Below are 18114 nucleotides of genomic sequence, written 5' to 3'. Positions count from 1 at the left end.
CAGAGAGACCACGGAGTGAAGGAAAAAGAGTTTCTTTATTTAATGCGCGGGCTTAAGGCGGGAATCATTTCCAAAGAGCCAGAAGCCCCGATTTACATTAGCACATTGTTTTTAAAGATATTGTGACACATAGGAAACGGCTCCTCCTTTCCCTCCCATATGGGGTTGCAGTCCTCAACATTTCTTCTCCTAGCACCATTGTTTATAATACAAGAACTGGGTTATAGGGTAGCCGTGATAAGCAGAGAACAGAAGAGAACAGCAGAGAACAAGATATACAATTGTATGACCTTTGACAAGATAAGGAATTCCTGTGTCTCATCAGCTTACAACAATATATTCAAGGGAGAAAGAGCTCAGCAAGAACATGAAGCATGAGACTGCATGAGGCTACTTAGTCTGACCCTCGATATGGCTGCTACATTCCCCCCTTAAATGCATAATTTCATTACAATTATAGCATTTCATTACACAAATAGACATTCTGGTTTGTGAAGCATAACACAGGACTCTTATAGCAACCCTCTTACTTAATATCTTGTTGAGCTATTAGAGCATAGCGGGCGGCAGTTTTACTAGCCGAGACATAAAACAGATTGGTTAAACAGCGCATAAGACAAGGAATGCAAAGGCATAACAGTATCTCTATGAACAACACTGGTAGAATTAGGATGAACAATGCCTTAAGCCAGCTAAGATCTGGAAGCCAAGGGGTTAACCAATTTAGCTAATTATTTTGTCCCATTGTTATGTTAGCTACTATATTATGCATGCAGATTATTGATTTGAACATCTACAGCTTTACTATTATTAGTCAAATTAAATGATGGGGGAGAAAAAGATAAAAAAACCTGTTTGCAGGTATATCTCTTGGCAAACAAAAATGCTTTACACTAGTGATGTTAGCTAGGTGAAGCCAGTAATTATCAGTGAATTGCTGGGACATACTTTCCCTTCTAGGGGCAGACCCCCCTTTTTCACACCTTATTAAGGAAACACAATGCAACACTACTAACACTACAACACGCATGTTTGATCTTCTTTGGGATCTGACCGTACGCTGGGCAGCTATTCACCTGGCAAGCTGCAGTAGGGTCTAGTCCCCTTCTTCAATTCTCTCCAGTTGCAGGTCTGACCATACGCAGGATGGACAGTCTCCTGGGGTGCCCACAGTAAGGTCTAGCCTGAGTCTTCTTACTGCTTTTTCAGAATGATTTTTAAAAGATTTTTGAAAAGGAAAGAAATACTTTCAAAGAATTTTTGTTTATAGTCTACTCCCCCTCTCTCGCTCTCTTGACTCGTGTCCAATCCAGGGTTTAACTCCAGCTGCTTTCACAGTTGTGGGGGTGGAAGGTATAACAATTTTCAGTCCTCTCCATCTGGGAGTCAAAGGGTTATTTTTCCCTCTTTAACTCATACTTTAACTCTTGGTTGGAAAGGATGAACTTCTGTGATGGGAATGGCTTATTTTCTAAGACAAAGCAACGCTGGGCTTGAAGAACTTTGCTCAGTGTTTGGACTTCTTGTTTAAGGCTAACGTTTGCTTGCTCTTGATGCCACTCCAGTGTCAATCATGAAGTCAATGTCACGGCTCCTCACAGTCAATGTCACGGCCCCTCTTAAGCTGTCTTTTTTCTCGCCCGTTCTGGCTCCTTTGGTTTTCTCTTTTGTGTATTTGATTTATTTTATTTGGGCATTCATGCCACCAATGTCCATCTTGTTTATACTGGGCACACTGGTTCTTTCTTAAGAATCTTCTGCCTCTGCCGGGTCTTCTTCTATTTCTTCTACGTCTTCTTGGGCCTCTGGGTCGAGGGGGGTATACTGGCGATAGGCATTTAAAAGACGCTTTAAGTACGTTCTGGGGCCTCGGTGGCACCTTGCAGCACTTTAGACACTTTGGTCATATTAACTGACTTCTTCATACCTGTCTTTACGGCTTTTAATAGCAGGGTTTGATACTGGGTGAGGTGCTCTAGCCCCGCTTGTGTTTTGGGATTTCAGCAGGGAGGGGGTTTACTTACAAGGAGACTTTATTGGGTAACTTACAGCACACAGGCGTACCTAATGGTTGGATCAGACAGCTTCTCTGAACCACGAGCTATTGGGCTAAATGGGTTTTATACCATACATGTTACCCATGAGGCAGCACAACACTAGCAAGCATTTTTAGCATAGGCTAGAAGTGTTTGGTTCTCAGGCACTAGGGATGGGGGAGAATTTCTCCCCGAAACTTCGGGGGGCTGAGCACCAACGCATTCGGTCCTCCGAAGGTTGTTCGGGGAGAACTTCTCCGCCCCCCCGCCGGGATGGGACTTGCATTTCACGAATGTCCCTCCCGGCGGCGGGTCCCGGCGGCAGTTCTTCGGGTCTTCGTCAGGGGCGGGGGCTGCAGCCGGTCTTTTGACCGGCTGCCGCCGCCGCCATTACAAGCAAAGTAAAAAAAAAAACGCCCCTGTGATAGGCTACGTAACAATTAACATAGCCTATCATGGCTAGATTTGCAAAGTCAGCCGTGATAGGCTACGTGACGATTAACGTAGCCTATCACGGCTGACTTTGCAGATCTAGCCGTGATAGGCTACGTTAATCGTTACGTAGCCTATCACAGGGGTGTTTTTTTCCTTTTTTTTTCTTTTGAAGTTCGCAGCCGGGGAGACAGGGCGCTTCTCCCCGGCCTGAATTTCGGCCGGGCGAGGCGGGAAGCCTCCCCCCCGGCCTGAATTTCGGCCGGGCGAGGAGGGAAGCCTCCCCCCCCCCGGCCTGAACTTCGGGGGGAGCAGCGAAGCGCCTCCCCCCCACCGCGAAGCAAGCTGCGAGACCAGGTAAGTGACTTTCGTGCACCCCTATCAGGCACAGCTTCTTGTAAACAACTTCGCTTCCCAGCAAAGTGCTTGATAACACTTTTATTCATTAGTATGGGAAGACAAATCTCTCTCTCTTTCTTTTGCTTTCTTTTTCTTGCTGATCTGCCTGTATTGCAGATCATGTTTCAAACTTTTTACATAAAGCTTTCTGCTCTATGCACCAGCTTTGTCTCTTTATTTGTCTTTTTCAAGTTAAACTCACTTACTTAAACCTTTCTGCCTTACACTAGTCCCAATGACACACATTTGGGATAGGCTCTTCTTCTCCTTCTAGTTGCATTTTTTTCATTTTAAAGAACTATTACATTATTGTGGCTACTTTATCCCAGGTAATAAGCTCCAGGCACAATCAGCTGCTTTTAATTCACCCTGGGGGCAACTATGGCCACGCTTCTTCTTTATAAATGTTCTTTTTCTTTGCTTCTTGCCTCTTCTTTCTTATTTTTTTCCCCTTCTCTATCTGTCTGCTACTTTCTCTATTCCCTCTTTTCGACTTGCCTCTGTCTTTCTTGACTTGCCTTTTGTCTTTTCTTTTTGTCATCCATTGGGAACCACACTCAGTATCATTTGGAGTTGCAACTAACACTAATCTGCAAATATCACATATATTTTATGATATCTAAGAAATCATAAAATATACACAACAAACTTTTTCTGCAATTTAACACAATGAATGGAAAACACTTTTTGCATGGTAAGGCATGATGGAGCAGATCCAGCAATTATACGGCTCTTCTGGCTGAAAGCTCAGGGCTCATCAAAATCAAGGGATGGGCATACTCACACACGCAAAGAGTTCTAGGTCACCATTTCTGCATCGGCAACTCTATGCTGCATGAGTTCTGGCAGAAGGAAATCTAAAAGTCATAGATCAAACTTAGCCTGTTGTACACTGAGCTAACTACAAACACAGACACACGGTCTACAGCAATGAGAGTTCAAGTTTATCAAAAGCTTCACAGCACTGTCCATGGCAAGTCTTTGACAATTTAAAATTTTAGTCCATGTGCAGAGTGTCTCTAAAAAGCACAGATGATGATGGAGCAAACAGAGAAGGCTCTGGGCAATGAAGATGAGATGTTTCCAGCAAAGGCTCCCCACTTTTGCATCAGTTTAAAACGGGGAAATGTGGCCCTACACCCCTTCTGACAGACAAGGGCCTTTAACTTTTTAGCAAGGCCTCTGTCTAAACAGAGCGGCACAGCTCAGCTCTCTAGCCGTGATGCTTCAACCTGGGCAACTCCTCTGTAAATTTTATTCTACTTCTGTCAGGTTCTCACAGACATTTTAAAAACTTACTCTTTTTTTTTTTCTTTTAACCTGGTACACGAAAGCAAAGTGCCGAAACTTAGGACGCTGGGGGGTGATGGGCATCGCTTTATACTTGCATTTTTAGGCAGCCATTAATCTTCTTTGGGGAGGTGGTGGGGTGATTTGCAGGACTTCAAAGGCAAGCTTCTCAGTTTGTTTGTATTTGTAAATCCCAAGCTTAAAACAGGACACGGGCAACAAATAACTCAGGTCAGCTTTGTTCGCTGGGGTCTCAAACAGGAAAACAGTCTTAATTTAAAGTTGTAACATCACTGACAGCGTCAGCCAGCCAGCTACACAGATCTCACTGTTTTTCAAGACAGTTACTCCAATATCTTTTTTTCTTCTCAATCAGGTTGGGTCTCCCAGCTTACACAGTTTATTGCAGCTTCCAGGAGCATGGTAGTAGCGTGATTTTGGCTTGGCCAGGAACATGCTGTCTGGTTTCTCAGTCTCTTCAGCACACACACTCAGGCAGTGTAACACTGGACACTTAAATCAGTGAGATTTCTTCATTGCAGGGAATCCCACGGCAAAAGCTTAACGGTTACGCTCTTCAGAAATCATATAGCTGATGGTCAGTAGCTACAGGCTCTATGCAATTCTAACACAGTTCAAAGCTAAACACGGTTACCTTGACAGAGATCTTCAACGTGGTCTCTCCGCTTCATTCTGCCTTGGGACCGTCCTATGACACACTTTCCACTCGAAGAGGGGTCTAGCTTGTGCTCTGGGGGCTGATTCTTCACCTTTATTCTCCATTTTGCACCTTCAACTTCTGGGTCTTCATTTTCACTTTCCATTTCTTAGGGATTTCATCTCAATTAGGCAAGCTGATGATGTTGCACAACTCAGAACGTTGTGGGCAATTTTCCTGCCCCCCTTCTCGCCGTGCTAGGCTACTTCTTTGGCCTTACACTCTCACGCTCCCACGCTTTGTTAAAAGCCAGGCTGTCCTGCAACAACATTTCTCTAATTAACAGCCTCAGATCTTGTTCTTTTTTTTCTCTCAGCTCGACCTTGAGCTTTTTGCTGTTTTCTCTCTCTATTCTGAATCTTTTTTTTTTAAAAAACCTTTTTCCTTTTTTTTTTTTTAACATACATCTCAAGGGGGTGCAAGGTTTGCTTCCCCCACCACCCATAGCCTCTCTCCTAAATTGAGGACAGACACAATTAGGGAATGGGAATTGGTCAGTGAGTAAGGGGTCTCACTGGCCGACACAAGAGGATTTTACACACCACGCACTTCGCTACTGGCCTGGGCACCCGGACGGTCAACGGTATGCGTCAGAAACTGCAGTAGCCACTCACACAAGCATCAATTTCATCACTTCATTCATATGTCCCTTCCACCCACTTTTCCCACTTTTCACTACAGCGGAAAGCGGCTTCCCCAGCTTCCTCAGCTTCCTGCTGATTACTGGCCGTGCTGACTACTGGCGCCCGCTCGGGGGTGTGATCAGGCCCCCCATCTACCCGCAAGGAGTAGGTTCTTTTTGTATACATATACCAACACTGACCTTCTTCATAAGGTGGGGCCCTCTTTTTTTCTGCCCAGTGGCCTTTCTCCCTAAAGGCGGGGCCCTCTTTTACTCCATATACTTCCCTTTCTCCTGAAGGCTTCTAATGTGGGTTTTAACTCAATTGCAGGTGCGATACAGGCAGGGCTCAAGTTCCTTCCTCCGCTTCCCAAGGTTCTCTTGCTACTCGCTGCCATTTGGGTGATCCCGGCGCAGGCCCTCTCCCGTTTACCCGACAAAAAGGTCGGTGGCGCCAAGAAAGGGAGGCATGCGCCGAGCTCTCCCTCCCGGTGTGGCGATTAAGAGCAGGCAACTGCCACCTCTCTGTCTCAGAGCCTGCCAGATCCGAGTCACGGCACCATTTATGTTGCAGAACTCAGAGTCCGAGAGACCACGGAGTGAAGGAAAAAGAGTTTCTGTATTTAACGCGCGGGCTTAAGGCAGGAATCATTTCCAAAGAGCCAGAAGCCCCGATTTACATTAGCACATTGTTTTTATAGATATTGTGACACATAGGAAACGGCTCCTCCTTTCCCTCCCATATGGGGTTGCAGTCCTCAACATTTCTTCTCCAGGGAGAAAGAGCTCAGCAAGAACATGAAGCATGAGACTGCATGAGGCTACTTAGTCTGACCCTCGATATGGCTGCTACAACTGCTCATTTATACAATCCTATGTATGCCTACTCAGAAGCCCCATTATGTTTAATGAGGCTTACCTTCAGGAAAGTGTGCATAGGATTCCAGCACAAGTTACTTTTGCAGGGAGGTTTGCACACCTTGATGTTCTGCATGTTTACTCAGAAATAAGTCCTGAGTTATGTGAGGATGGTACTGCAGACTTAATACAGTGCCTACCCAATGCCATCTAATGAACTGACTACCCTTGCAGCTCAGTCCTATGCAAGTTTTGTCATTTGTGTTTTTTTCATTTTGCATGAACTCTAGCTTCAGTGATGAGGGAAAGGCACTTAGTACATACTCAGAGTTTCTCCATAAATGAGCCCTAGTTTTGAAAACAGATTTGTTGATAAGCAGAGAACAGAACAGCAGAGAACAAGATATACAATTGTATGACCTTTGACAAGATAAGGAATTCCTGTGTCTCATCAGCTTACAACAATATATTCAAGGGAGAAAGAGCTCAGCAAGAACATGAAGCATGAGACTGCATGAGGCTACTTAGTCTGACCCTCGATATGGCTGCTACAACTGCTCATTTATACAATCCTATGTATGCCTACTCAGAAGCCCCATTATGTTTAATGAGGCTTACCTTCAGGAAAGTGTGCATAGGATTCCAGCACAAGTTACTTTTGCAGGGAGGTTTGCACACCTTGATGTTCTGCATGTTTACTCAGAAATAAGTCCTGAGTTATGTGAGGATGGTACTGCAGACTTAATACAGTGCCTACCCAATGCCATCTAATGAACTGACTACCCTTGCAGCTCAGTCCTATGCAAGTTTTGTCATTTGTGTTTTTTTCATTTTGCATGAACTCTAGCTTCAGTGATGAGGGAAAGGCACTTAGTACATACTCAGAGTTTCTCCATAAATGAGCCCTAGTTTTGAAAACAGATTTGTTGGCTAAATCCTGGTGAAGTCTTGGCACAAATGAAGTTATGGGGAGGAAGATACAATGAAAGCTTGTGCATAACAAAGAGGTAGAGGAGAGTTGCACAAAACAAGGCATCTTTCTTTATGAAGAGTTGCTTGAAGATGGTAGGATGAAGGGGGATGGTTGCATAGAGGGGAATAGAATTGGTAGGGGGAGAATGTAAGTGCTCAGTGGTGAAAGAAAAGCATTCTGCATATGTTCAGAGGCACTCTATATTTAAGAACATAAGAACAGCCATGCTGCATCAGACCAGGGTCCATCTAGTCCAGCATTCTGCTCACACAGTAGCCAACCAGATGTCCATAGGAAACCCACAAGTAGGACATGAGTGCAATAGCACCTTCCCACCCATGTTCCACTGCTGCGAGTATTGGTGAAATGTAAATAAATTCTAGTCATTCTAAATTGCAGGCATGTATATCCTTCAGAAACTTTGCAGGTTTCTTGCCTGGGAGACACCTCTAATGACCTGTGCATTTTCATATGAATTTACACAAAAAACTATTGGGGAAGGGGTGAAGGGAAAGCAAATCACTCCCTCCCCCAAATTGGAGAAATCCCCTTCTACATGAACTGCTGCACCTATCCTTCTGAAACTTTGCTGGTTCCTTACTTAGGGACAACTATAGGCTGTCTGTAATTTTCAGAACAATGGTCCACAAGGAAAATAAGGTGAGAAGTATCTCCTCTTTTGGAGACCTCAAAATGTCAAGGCCACCTTGCACAAAAACCCTTGCGGCTATCATTCTGAAATTTGGAGACATGATCTCCTCTGATGGAGCAATGAATCCTGAAATGTTTATCCATTTATCCATTTTAATTCTTCCAAGTAATAAAAATGTTATTGTCAGTTCCCTTTAAAAGAAAATCAACATATAAACCCTGCACCTATTTTTCTGACATGTGGCAGCTGTGTAATCCCCTTCTAGGGTGCTACAATGCCTGAAATGATCATCCAGTTCTGACCAAGAGAAAAAGTTACATTTAATTTTTTTTTTTCCCAAAGCATAAAGTCATGTTTTTCCAAACCTTGACAGGTTTGGTGCTGAGCTGAAATGGTCCAATTACAAATTGGCCTGAGCAGAAGCGGGTTTTCCAAAATGCTGAATTGGGGTCCAAGTTGAAGCGGAGTGGGGAGTCAGTGCACACTTTTATGTATGTATGTAATCTATACACACATGCAAGCACACCACATGCACACCACATGCACACCACATGCACGCACGCACACACACACACACACACACACACACACATATATGAGGTGCTCTTAGGCTCGGATGCGCAAATTTGTGTTATGGGCCTGTGCCCCGGATCTTTTAAGAACCTAGCAATGCCCCTGGTTACTAGTATATAATAGCAAGGTCCCATCCATAAAAAGACTTTTTAGAATTTCAAGTATTCTTATTTTTCTGTGGACTAAGTTATTAAATTCAGGTCCAGCAGTAGGGGTGGGTGAGCTGGACATTTGCCTTGAGTGCTGAACTGAAGGGAGCACCAAGCTAAGCACAGTGGCTTTGTGTTCATTGTATACTGCCCACAATGAGCTAGGAAAACAAAACAAAAACAGTATTTGACTTTAACCCCACCCCCAATTCTACAGCTTGTTTTCAGTGCTATGAAAATGGACTGCCATCAATTAGCTTTAAATATGTTTCTTTTTAGAGTTTGATCTGATTTGTTCTTGATAAAAATCAGCACAATACAGCTTTACTTTGCTAGGTTTGCAGTTCTGCACAACTTGGCAACACTGCAAACTGACTGGGGGTGGGGGGCACCAAAGGTGTTCCTTGCCCAGGCTGGCCCTGCTTAAATTCCAGAGGGTTGGTGTGGCAAGGTGGGGGAGAGAAAACTCGCAAAATGTTTTGGGGGAGAGAGGGAGAGGATGCTATAGTACTTAGACAAGCGATGACTTCTCAATGACAGGTCTGTTTTTTTCACTATAGGAGTCTCAGAAACTAATCTACTTGTAATTTACAATCACCGATAACATAAAACATGTTGATGTGCAAAGTGATTTCCCATCTTTAATGTTAATTATCCCCACAAAAATCTTGTGAGGTAAGTTAATGACACTCTAGTCTAATGTTATAGATGGGACTGTGGTTGAGAGATAGCAACTTGCCCAAAGCTACCCAGTAAGAACATAGTTAACCCAAATCTCCTGAATCTAAGGCAAACATTATGTCTATTGGACAACACTGCTTCTTTGAGGCAATTTAAATAAATGAACATGGGCAATAAATGTATACTATAAAATAGACATTAATGCAAGTTGATGTAAATCTACAGAGAGAGACAGACAGACAGACAGAGATAGGCACATGTTCTTCCTGGTCCAGTACTAGCAATCCTCACCTAATATCGACCACAATATGAAAGAATTCAGTAATTATGCTCCTTATTTTGGACAAGTCCACCAACTCCCAGGTCATAGTCTGAAGACACATGAGGCATCTACCTTGCTGAAACTAAGCAGGTCTGGGTCTGGTCAGTGCTTGGAGGGGAGACCACCTGGGAACCACGTGTAGCCACCTTGAGCTACACAGTAGAAGAAAGGTAGAGTATAAATGTAATGAATGAATAAATAAATAAATAAACTCAAATAATCAGAATTGGATAGAATGGTAACTACACATTACATCTGGGGTCCTACTCTAATAGCATAATAATCACAGACAATGCAATTAAGAGGTGGAGCGATTATAAAGACAGCTAGGTTCAAGTTCCCTCTCATCTATGGTTCATTAGATGATCTTGTTGTGACCATGATCTTCCAGCACAACCTACTCCACAGGGTTGTTGTAAGGATAAAGTGAGAAAACCCCTTTATTACATTTATACTCCACTTTTCCCCTCAGGAGCTCAAGGCAGCATACACAAACCTCTTCCCCCATTTTATCCTCACAACCACCTTGTGAAGTAAGTTACACTGAGAGTTCTGACTGGCCCCAAGGTGACCCAATGAGCTTCATGTCTGAGGGGAATTGGACCTGGGTCTCTTCAGCCCTCATCCAACACACTCTAACCACTACACCGCTAAGCACCTTAGATGAAACGGGATAAAAGTGTGATAATAAATCCAAGCCAAGTTGGAAGATTACAGTCTTTATGGTGCACTTATGGGTATTTCTACATGAGGCTTTTATCCTGCACCTTTACCAAGGCTTCTGCTTCCAGATTCTTTGTGGGATTAAGATTTGCTCCTTTACATGTGTTTTTTTCTGGGTGGGTTTTTTTTTTTTTTGTCTGCCTTTCTATATGTTCAGTTACACAACCATTAGGTGGCACTGTTGGTATAGGAGAATTCCACAAATACACAAGGGTTTTATGCTTCCACCCACAGAAATGCCAGACTTCGAGCCTTTCTACAAGACACTTATTGTGCGCTCGTGATTCCTCACTCATGGTAGTTTCCAGGTGCTTTACTCCACATCGTCATCCTCCAGGGCCTCTCCTGTTGCTTGCAATAATTATAGCGTGTGTGTTTTTTCTAATGAGAATGCCTGGTATTTCTATGAATGATGACATGAAATCCTGGTGTATTTGTACAATTCTGCTATACCAACAGTACCACCTAGTGGTTATGTAATGGAACATATAGAAAGGCAGAAAAAGAAACCCCCCAGAAAGAAACATGTGTAAAGGAGCCAATCTTTTAACCTACCACTTTACCAAGGCTTCTTCTTCTGGATTCTTTATGGGATTAAGAAGAATCCAGATGCCTCAGTAAAGTGACAGGTTAAAAGGCCCACGTAGAAGAGCCCTTTCCTCATTAGCAAAAATGAACCTTTTCCTGATTAGGGAAAAAACAACAACCCTATAATGGTTGCAAACAACAGGAGAGGGCCCGGAGGATGAACGTGTAAAGCACCCACAAACTACCATGAGTGAGGAATCATGAGTGCACAATAAAGTGGCAAGAGTGGTGGACTGGGAGCTGGGAGATCCGGGTTCTAGTCCCCATTCGGCCATGGAAGCTCACTGGGTGACTTTGGGCCCATCACAGACTCTCAGCCCAACCCACCTCACAGGGTTGTTGTTGTGAGGATAAAATGGAGAGGAGGAGGATAACGTAAGCCGCCTTGGGTTCCTCGCAAGAGGAAAAAAGGCGGGATATAAATGCAATAATAAATAAATAAAAATAAATGCCTCATGTAGAAAGGCTCTAAGTCAAGTGTTCATCCTTTGAACATATCTGAATAGGAACTTGCTGGTTCCAAAAGTACAAGGGCAAGCAGAGCTGCCCACAGAACGGGCATACTATGTTATTCAGAGTTTTGTGCAACATTCCTCTATATAGACCTTACTGTACGGGGCTGATACCTAGTTGCCATTTGTTGGTTATGGGGATCAGATGCACCAGATCAGCATACCACAACCCAGGCAACAACCCCACAGCTCATCCTTGGACTATCTCAGAATATGTCATCTTCAGAATGTGGTCTAAAGCGCAGACAAACATGATGAAAAACTGAAAGAAGTACACCACGAAACAAGCCAGGCTTTATATCGCCGTAGAGCGCTGTTGTGCCTGGTGCCCCTTCATTCTCATTCCAGGCAGAACGGTCACATGGGCAGCAAGACGGCTTGAGGAGGGGAGGACTCATGACAGGTTTAGAAGGCAACCAGCGCAGCAATACGGAAGAGGGCCAAGCCGCGTACCTCACCGCCCAGCATCCGACCCGACCTGAAGCAAAGTTGCGCCCTTCCGTCTGTGGCTCCCCCGACTGTCGATTGATGGATACTGCCGCTCCTTCCACTTATAGCCCGACCTTGGCCAAGCGGCCCCTCTGTAAGCCCCAAGTGCATTTATGAAGGAGAAGAAGGGGCGGGGTCTCCCTCTCAGGAGCTCACCTACACCTGCTTCCTTGTCTCGACACTAGGTGCACTGCACAGTTCAGACCTCTGAAGAAAGTGAGTCGGGCGGGTCAGAGCGCACGTCACATTTAAAAAGAAAAAAAAGGGGGGGTGGGGCAAGGATAGAAAGTGCTTTCCTCACAGTGCGGTCTCCCTCTCTCCAGCTGCCGGCAGTCGTCCCTAGAGTCGGCTAATAGTCAGCCGGCTTCTTTTAGGGTGGCCCCGAAACGGTTCACCTGCGAGAAAGTTGGCGCTCCAGCCCGGAGCGGGCGGGCGCCTGAAGAAGGCCGAGCGCCTGGCTCGCCGTCCTCTGAGGCAGCCTGTTGCTGAGGCAGCAGCGGGCAGTTCCTCCGAGAAAGCCCAGGTAACTACCCTCCCAGCGCGGGGCCGCAGAGAGGATGGGCTGAGGGCTCCCTCCACTTCGCCCGGCTTCGGGGGAGCTGCAGCGTGCTGCCTGGGGGAGAGAGAAGCGAGGTCCCGAGGCGAACAGGTGAGAGGGAGCGAGCGGGCGGCTCGGCGCCCTTTCCTTTCTTGCTCGCCCGGCGGGCAGCTCCGACAGGTGCCCGGGAGGCGCCCTCCGCCTCGCGCGCTCCCTGCCCGGGCTCGCTCTCCCGGCGGGAAACGCGGGGGGGGGGGGCGCGAGTCTGGCGCACCGCGGCCACCTGTCGCGAGCTGCTGCTGCTGCGCGCGCGCGCGCTCTGGCCCCGCAGCCGCCACCCGACGCCACCCCCGCGCCAGCGCAAGTGCCTCAGAAGCTGGAAGGGGGCGCGGTGGGGGCGATGAACGGTGCAGCCGGGGGCGGGGCGGGGCGGGGCGGGGGCCCTTAATCCGTAGTCAGGCACGGGCGGGGGAGGGGGGGCTCTCGCATAAACTGTCAGCGAATGATGCTGCGTGGGCGGGAACCGATCTGGGCTTCCCCTCCTTACCCTTGAATAGCCCTGCAGGTTACAATGGGACTTCCGGACGGCTGCGGCGGAGTCACTGAGGATTTGCGGGCGGGCAGCGCGACCCTGTATACGCGTTTGTTCGGAAGCAAGCCCCGTTGAGTGCTTGTTGTTCAGTCGTGTCCGACTCTTCGTGACCCCATGGACCACAGCACGCCAGGCCTTCCTGTCCTGCGCTCTCTCCCGGAGCGTGCTCAAGCTCATATTCATTGCATCGGTGATGCCATCCAGCCATCTCATCCTCTGCCGCCCCCTTCTCCTTTTGCCTTCTGTCTTTCCCAGCATCAGGGTCCTTTCCAGAGAGTTTTCTCTTCGCATTAGGTGGCCAAAATATTTGAGCTTCAGCTTCAGTACTTCAGCTTCAGTTGAGTGCAGCGGGGTGAAATTTCAAGTCGGTGGGCATGGGATTTGGAACATACTGCTGCAATCCTAAGGCCGGTTACGTGAGAGTAAGCCCCAATGAATTCGGTGGCACTTCTGAACAGACCCGCATAGGCAAGGGGCTGAGACTGCAATCCTATGCACTGATAAGGGACTAAATCCTATTTAACTTGATTGGAGCAGCTTCTAAGGGCACAATCCTATACATGTTTAGACAGAAAGAAGCCCTACAACTCCCAGCATGCCCCAGCCAGCCATACTGGCTGGGGAATGCTGGGAGCTGCAGGACTTTTTTCTGTCTTAAACATTCATAGGATTGGGCCTTAAGGAAACTGTTCTAAGGCCCCCCGCTGAACTGTTGCTTTCCTTGAGTTGTCCAAAATAAAGGATTCCCATCTCTTAACCTTTCCCTCTCCCTTGCTGGATGTTTAAGATGCTGCATAAGATGGAGGCAGAAATCCAACAGGCTTGGCTCAGGAATTCTGGAGTATGTTACCTGTGAAGGACAAATCTGGAAGGGTGAAAAAAGGAGTAATGTATAGGGCAGTTTGACAACTGGAAGTCTGCTAGAAAACTTTCTAATTTATACTTTTCAAAGTGGCAAAGGCTGACAACTAGGGTTATCTGGTTGAGTTAAAATAGTTTCAGTTATACAGTACAGTCTTCTGCTGTGTCCTCTATTGCTCCTGCCTGAATTATTTCCCTGCATAGCACGGGTGCAACAAGGGCCCTCTAGCTATGACTTGCAACAAGCATAATTTGCTAAGGGAAACAAAGAGCTGTTTCCTCAACATCCAACTAGTCCTATAAGGGGCCTGGGAAAACTTTCACTGCTATTACATAAATGCCAGGCAGTTCCAAAAAACTTTGGTTTGCCACTCTACCTACTGTTGGAGGCATGCCACCTAATTCGGCTCTGTGTTGCATGCATCCTGTTTCATGATTCTATTTGTACGAAATGCTAGGTGCTGTGGATTTAGCACCGACTGCCCCACTGCAGTCAGTATAAGTGTTTATCATTCAACAAACTAGCAAGAAACCTTTCAGAAATGAATGTGTATTACAGTCTTCAGTACTGGCTTGGAGATGAAGAGGCCATACATGTTTTCTCTAAAATGCCTGGCCTAGCTGTTATAATACTTGCTTTATGATTATGATAAACTGTCATATGAAAGGGTTGTTCAAAATCTGAAGATTTTGTGAACGCTCTGTTGTAAAAAGGAACAAGGTCTCTGTTCAATTTTCTTATCAACTGAAAGAAACACCATGCGTGCACCTTTTCAGAAATAGTGGTTCATGAAAAGAACCACTTGCATAGCAGCTCAAGTCCTGCCTGCACAAAATAGAAAACCAATGAGTTGTCAAGTTTGCAGAATAGGTCTGGAAAACATGTCACTGCCTCCTTCTAATTCTCCTAAGAAATCTATGACCACATACAGCAATGGTGGGCAACCTATGGCCCTCCAGATAATGTTGGATTCTAGGTCCCATCATTCCTGCTAAATGGAACCTCCATGTTCAGAGGCAATATATACCTCAAGAAACACATTTATACATAATGCAGAAAGCTCAAAAAATGAATTATCTTTGAGCCACTTGCTCAAAAGGAATGGAGAAGGGAAGAAACAATCATACAAATTCAGATAAAACACTGATATTTGAAGAGATCTGGTTATGTGACTATGTTGAAACTGGAATATGGAATGCATTTATAGATCTGACTGTTATCAACATTTACTGATCACATAAAAATGTTTGCCATTAACTGGTTTACAGATTATCCCCAAGTATGGCTACTTGGAAGTAGGTCCCACTGAGTTCGCTTACTCTGAACTGCAGACCTGTTTGCTTAATTTGAGATTATTTGGCCTAAAACCAAATCATGTTTCCATTGTTTGTCATAGGCAGCATACCAAAGCAAAATTCACCTGAAAAGTTAACATTTTAATCCTACTTCACAAATCTGTGCAAGCTGATGATGCTGAACTTTGCTGCAAATGGTCAGCTCCAGCTGGGCTTACCAGAAGCTACTGCTGTATCAGAAACCCAGTGTACTGGAAATACCACAGCCCAGTGCTTAAATCTCCCAACCAAAGAAGCTTTTGATGAACTGTGCTAAGCAACTGGATTCTTGGTTGCTTAGCCAGTCTTGGAAAGGTTTAACTATTGCTAATGACTTCATTTGTACAAAGGGAAGCTATGCAGTGTAGAAAGGTTTTAACTCTCCAAAGCACTCCAGCTGAATTAAAGTTGACATAGTTTCTCTACTGTTGTGTTTAGGAATGGATGGGTTCAAAACCAATTGACACTGATAAGTCTGTACCATTATGAGCAGCAGTTATCAGGAGCATGCTGAGTGAGTTAGGCTGTAGTCCTCTACCCTCTCACCCGGGAGCAAGCCCTGTGGGAGTGGGACCTAATTCTGAGTAGCTATGTATAAGATTATGCTATTAGTAAGGAGCAAGAAGAAGATGCCGACAAGTTGTTAATGCAAAATATAGCCCTCTGTAGACACTGGACCTCTGATTCCAGAGATCATTATCAAGAAGTTGACATGGATAGCTAAATCAAAATGTGGACCCACTGTGCAGCTAGTGTAAAAAGACAAATTTCATATTGGGCATAATTAGAAAGTAAAACTGCAATTATCATATTGCCCTTGCACAAATCTGTGGTGCAACCACATTTGGAATACTGTGTAGTTGGGTCACTGCATTTCAGATGATATTATAAAGCTGGAAGAGGTGCAGAAAAGGGAAACCAAAATGACCAAGGGGCTGGAGCAATTCCCCTATGAGGAAAGGTTACAATGTTTGGGACTGGTTAGCTTAGAAAAAATGGTGAGTAAAGGGATACATAATAGAGGTGTACAAAAGTATGTATAGTATGGAGAAAATAATACTAGAACCTGGGGTCATCCAACAAAGTTGATTGGTGGATGATTCAGGACAGATAAAAGGAAGTACTTTGTCACTCAGCATGTAGTTGAACTATGGAATTCGCTAGCACAAATGGTAGCCACCAACCTGGATGGCTTTAAAAGGAGATGAGACAAATCTCCTGGAGGATGCATGGAGGATAAGGCCATCAGTTGCTACTAATCCTGATGGCTGTATTTTACCTCTAGTATCAGAGGCAGTTTCTGAAAGATTATTTCACATATTATTGTACTCATATCCACATGCTTGTGGGCTTCCCACAAGGCTATTGTGTGAACAAAATGCTGTACTAGTTAGGCCTTCAGTCTGATCCAGCATGGCTGTTCTCATGTCATTAGAAACTATCATCAGTTTGCAACAGACACCCTCCCAGTAGGCATCCTGTTTGGCCCACGGAGCAGGACACCAGAACATCACAAGCAATGCAAAACAGGGTCTTATTTTTTACTTCTGTGGATTGGCAAGAGAGTAGGTATAATTAAGGTATATAAGGCAGGGTATAATTTTTCCCAAGCTTATTTCTTCAGGATTCTTTCTTCAGGAGCAGAAAGCAGGTTGTGAATCAAGCTGCCTGTCCTGTTTTCTTTCTTTGAGAGTCTTGCAGTATGGGGTTGGAGGGCACAAGCGATCACTGCCAGACATGCGAACTGCTTGGCACTGCATTATTTACATCTGGGGACGCTGCGTACTTGGGAAGCTGCTTTCGCGATAAGAAAAGGATTCGAGGGAGAAGTCTTAACAGCTGAGTGATCACCTGAACCAGTCGAACGCAAAGCCTTCACTTCCAGCTGCAGGGCTTGAATTAACTCGGATGAGGGTTGGCATATGCTCCTAGACTGGGCGCGTACTTGTGAACCGATGAATGTGTGGAGGCGAAAAAAGCATTGCCAGGGCAGAAGCCCGGGGATCCGCGCCTCCAAGTCACAAGGCGAAAGAATGATGACGGGATGGAGCTCTGCACAGGCTTACAACCAAGCACCCTCGTGTTCGTTTCCCCCGTGCTCCGACGAAGAGCGCATCCCCAGCAGTTTCTTGAAACCCCCCTCCCCTCTGCTGATCCTAACCCGCGGGCGGCTGCAGGCCCTGCAGCTCACTCAGCCACGTCCCTTTCTTTCCTCTCCTACAGGACGCTGACCCTGCCTTTACCGCGGTGCCCGACCTGACTGCCTGGCGCGAGGGGCCCCCGGCCGGGGAAGAGCGCGGGCGCCTCCTGCCCGGGGAAGATGGCTGAGAGCGCCAGCGCTGCCGCCGCGCCTTCGGGCGGGCCCGGAGCCAAAGGCAGCTCCTCGGGCGCCTGGTGGAAATCGCTGACCAGCAGGAAGAAGTCCAAAGACGCGCTGGCGCCCGCGCCCGGGGCCGCCTGGCCACCGCTGCAGCCGGCGGAGCCCCCGGAGCCGCTCTGCGCCCCTTCCAGCCCCTCGGACTCGCGGGACAGCCAGCAGCCCACCGCGGGCAGCGGCAGCCGGCGGAACCTCAAGATATCTCGCTCGGGCCGCTTCAAAGAGAAGCGGAAAGTTCGCGCCACGCTGCTCGCCGAGAGCCCTCAAAAGCTCTTCGAGGGAGGCGGCGCAGGCGCCGCCGGCAGCGCCGCCCCTGCGCACCCCAGCGAGGAGACGCCGTGCCAGTGACCGGCCCTCTCCGGCCCCGGTCGGCTGTCGCGCGCCGGGAGGAGCA

General features: G+C 46.4%; 1 protein-coding gene across 1 annotated transcript; it reads left to right on the top strand.

Annotated features, from left to right (window-relative positions):
- The first annotated feature begins 17663 nt into the window (after window positions 1-17663).
- PRR15 (proline rich 15) lies at window positions 17664-18114 on the top strand. The gene has a single exon (XM_084858445.1). The coding sequence runs from the start codon at window positions 17664-17666 to the stop codon at window positions 18066-18068; it is 405 nt and encodes a 134-aa protein (XP_084714571.1). The 3' UTR covers window positions 18069-18114.

Source organism: Heloderma suspectum, chromosome 5 (assembly GCF_057233095.1).
Source record: "Heloderma suspectum isolate Gila_16-S chromosome 5, 16-S_ref, whole genome shotgun sequence".
NCBI lineage: Eukaryota > Metazoa > Chordata > Lepidosauria > Squamata > Helodermatidae > Heloderma > Heloderma suspectum.
The sequence above is the reverse complement of the archived record's forward strand: the minus strand, read 5'-3'. Positions and strand labels throughout refer to the sequence as shown.

Coding starts and splice junctions, on each gene's coding strand:
- PRR15 (XM_084858445.1), top strand. CDS start 17,664: ATGGCTGAGAGCGCCAGCGCTGCCGCCGCGCCTTCGGGCGGGCCCGGA.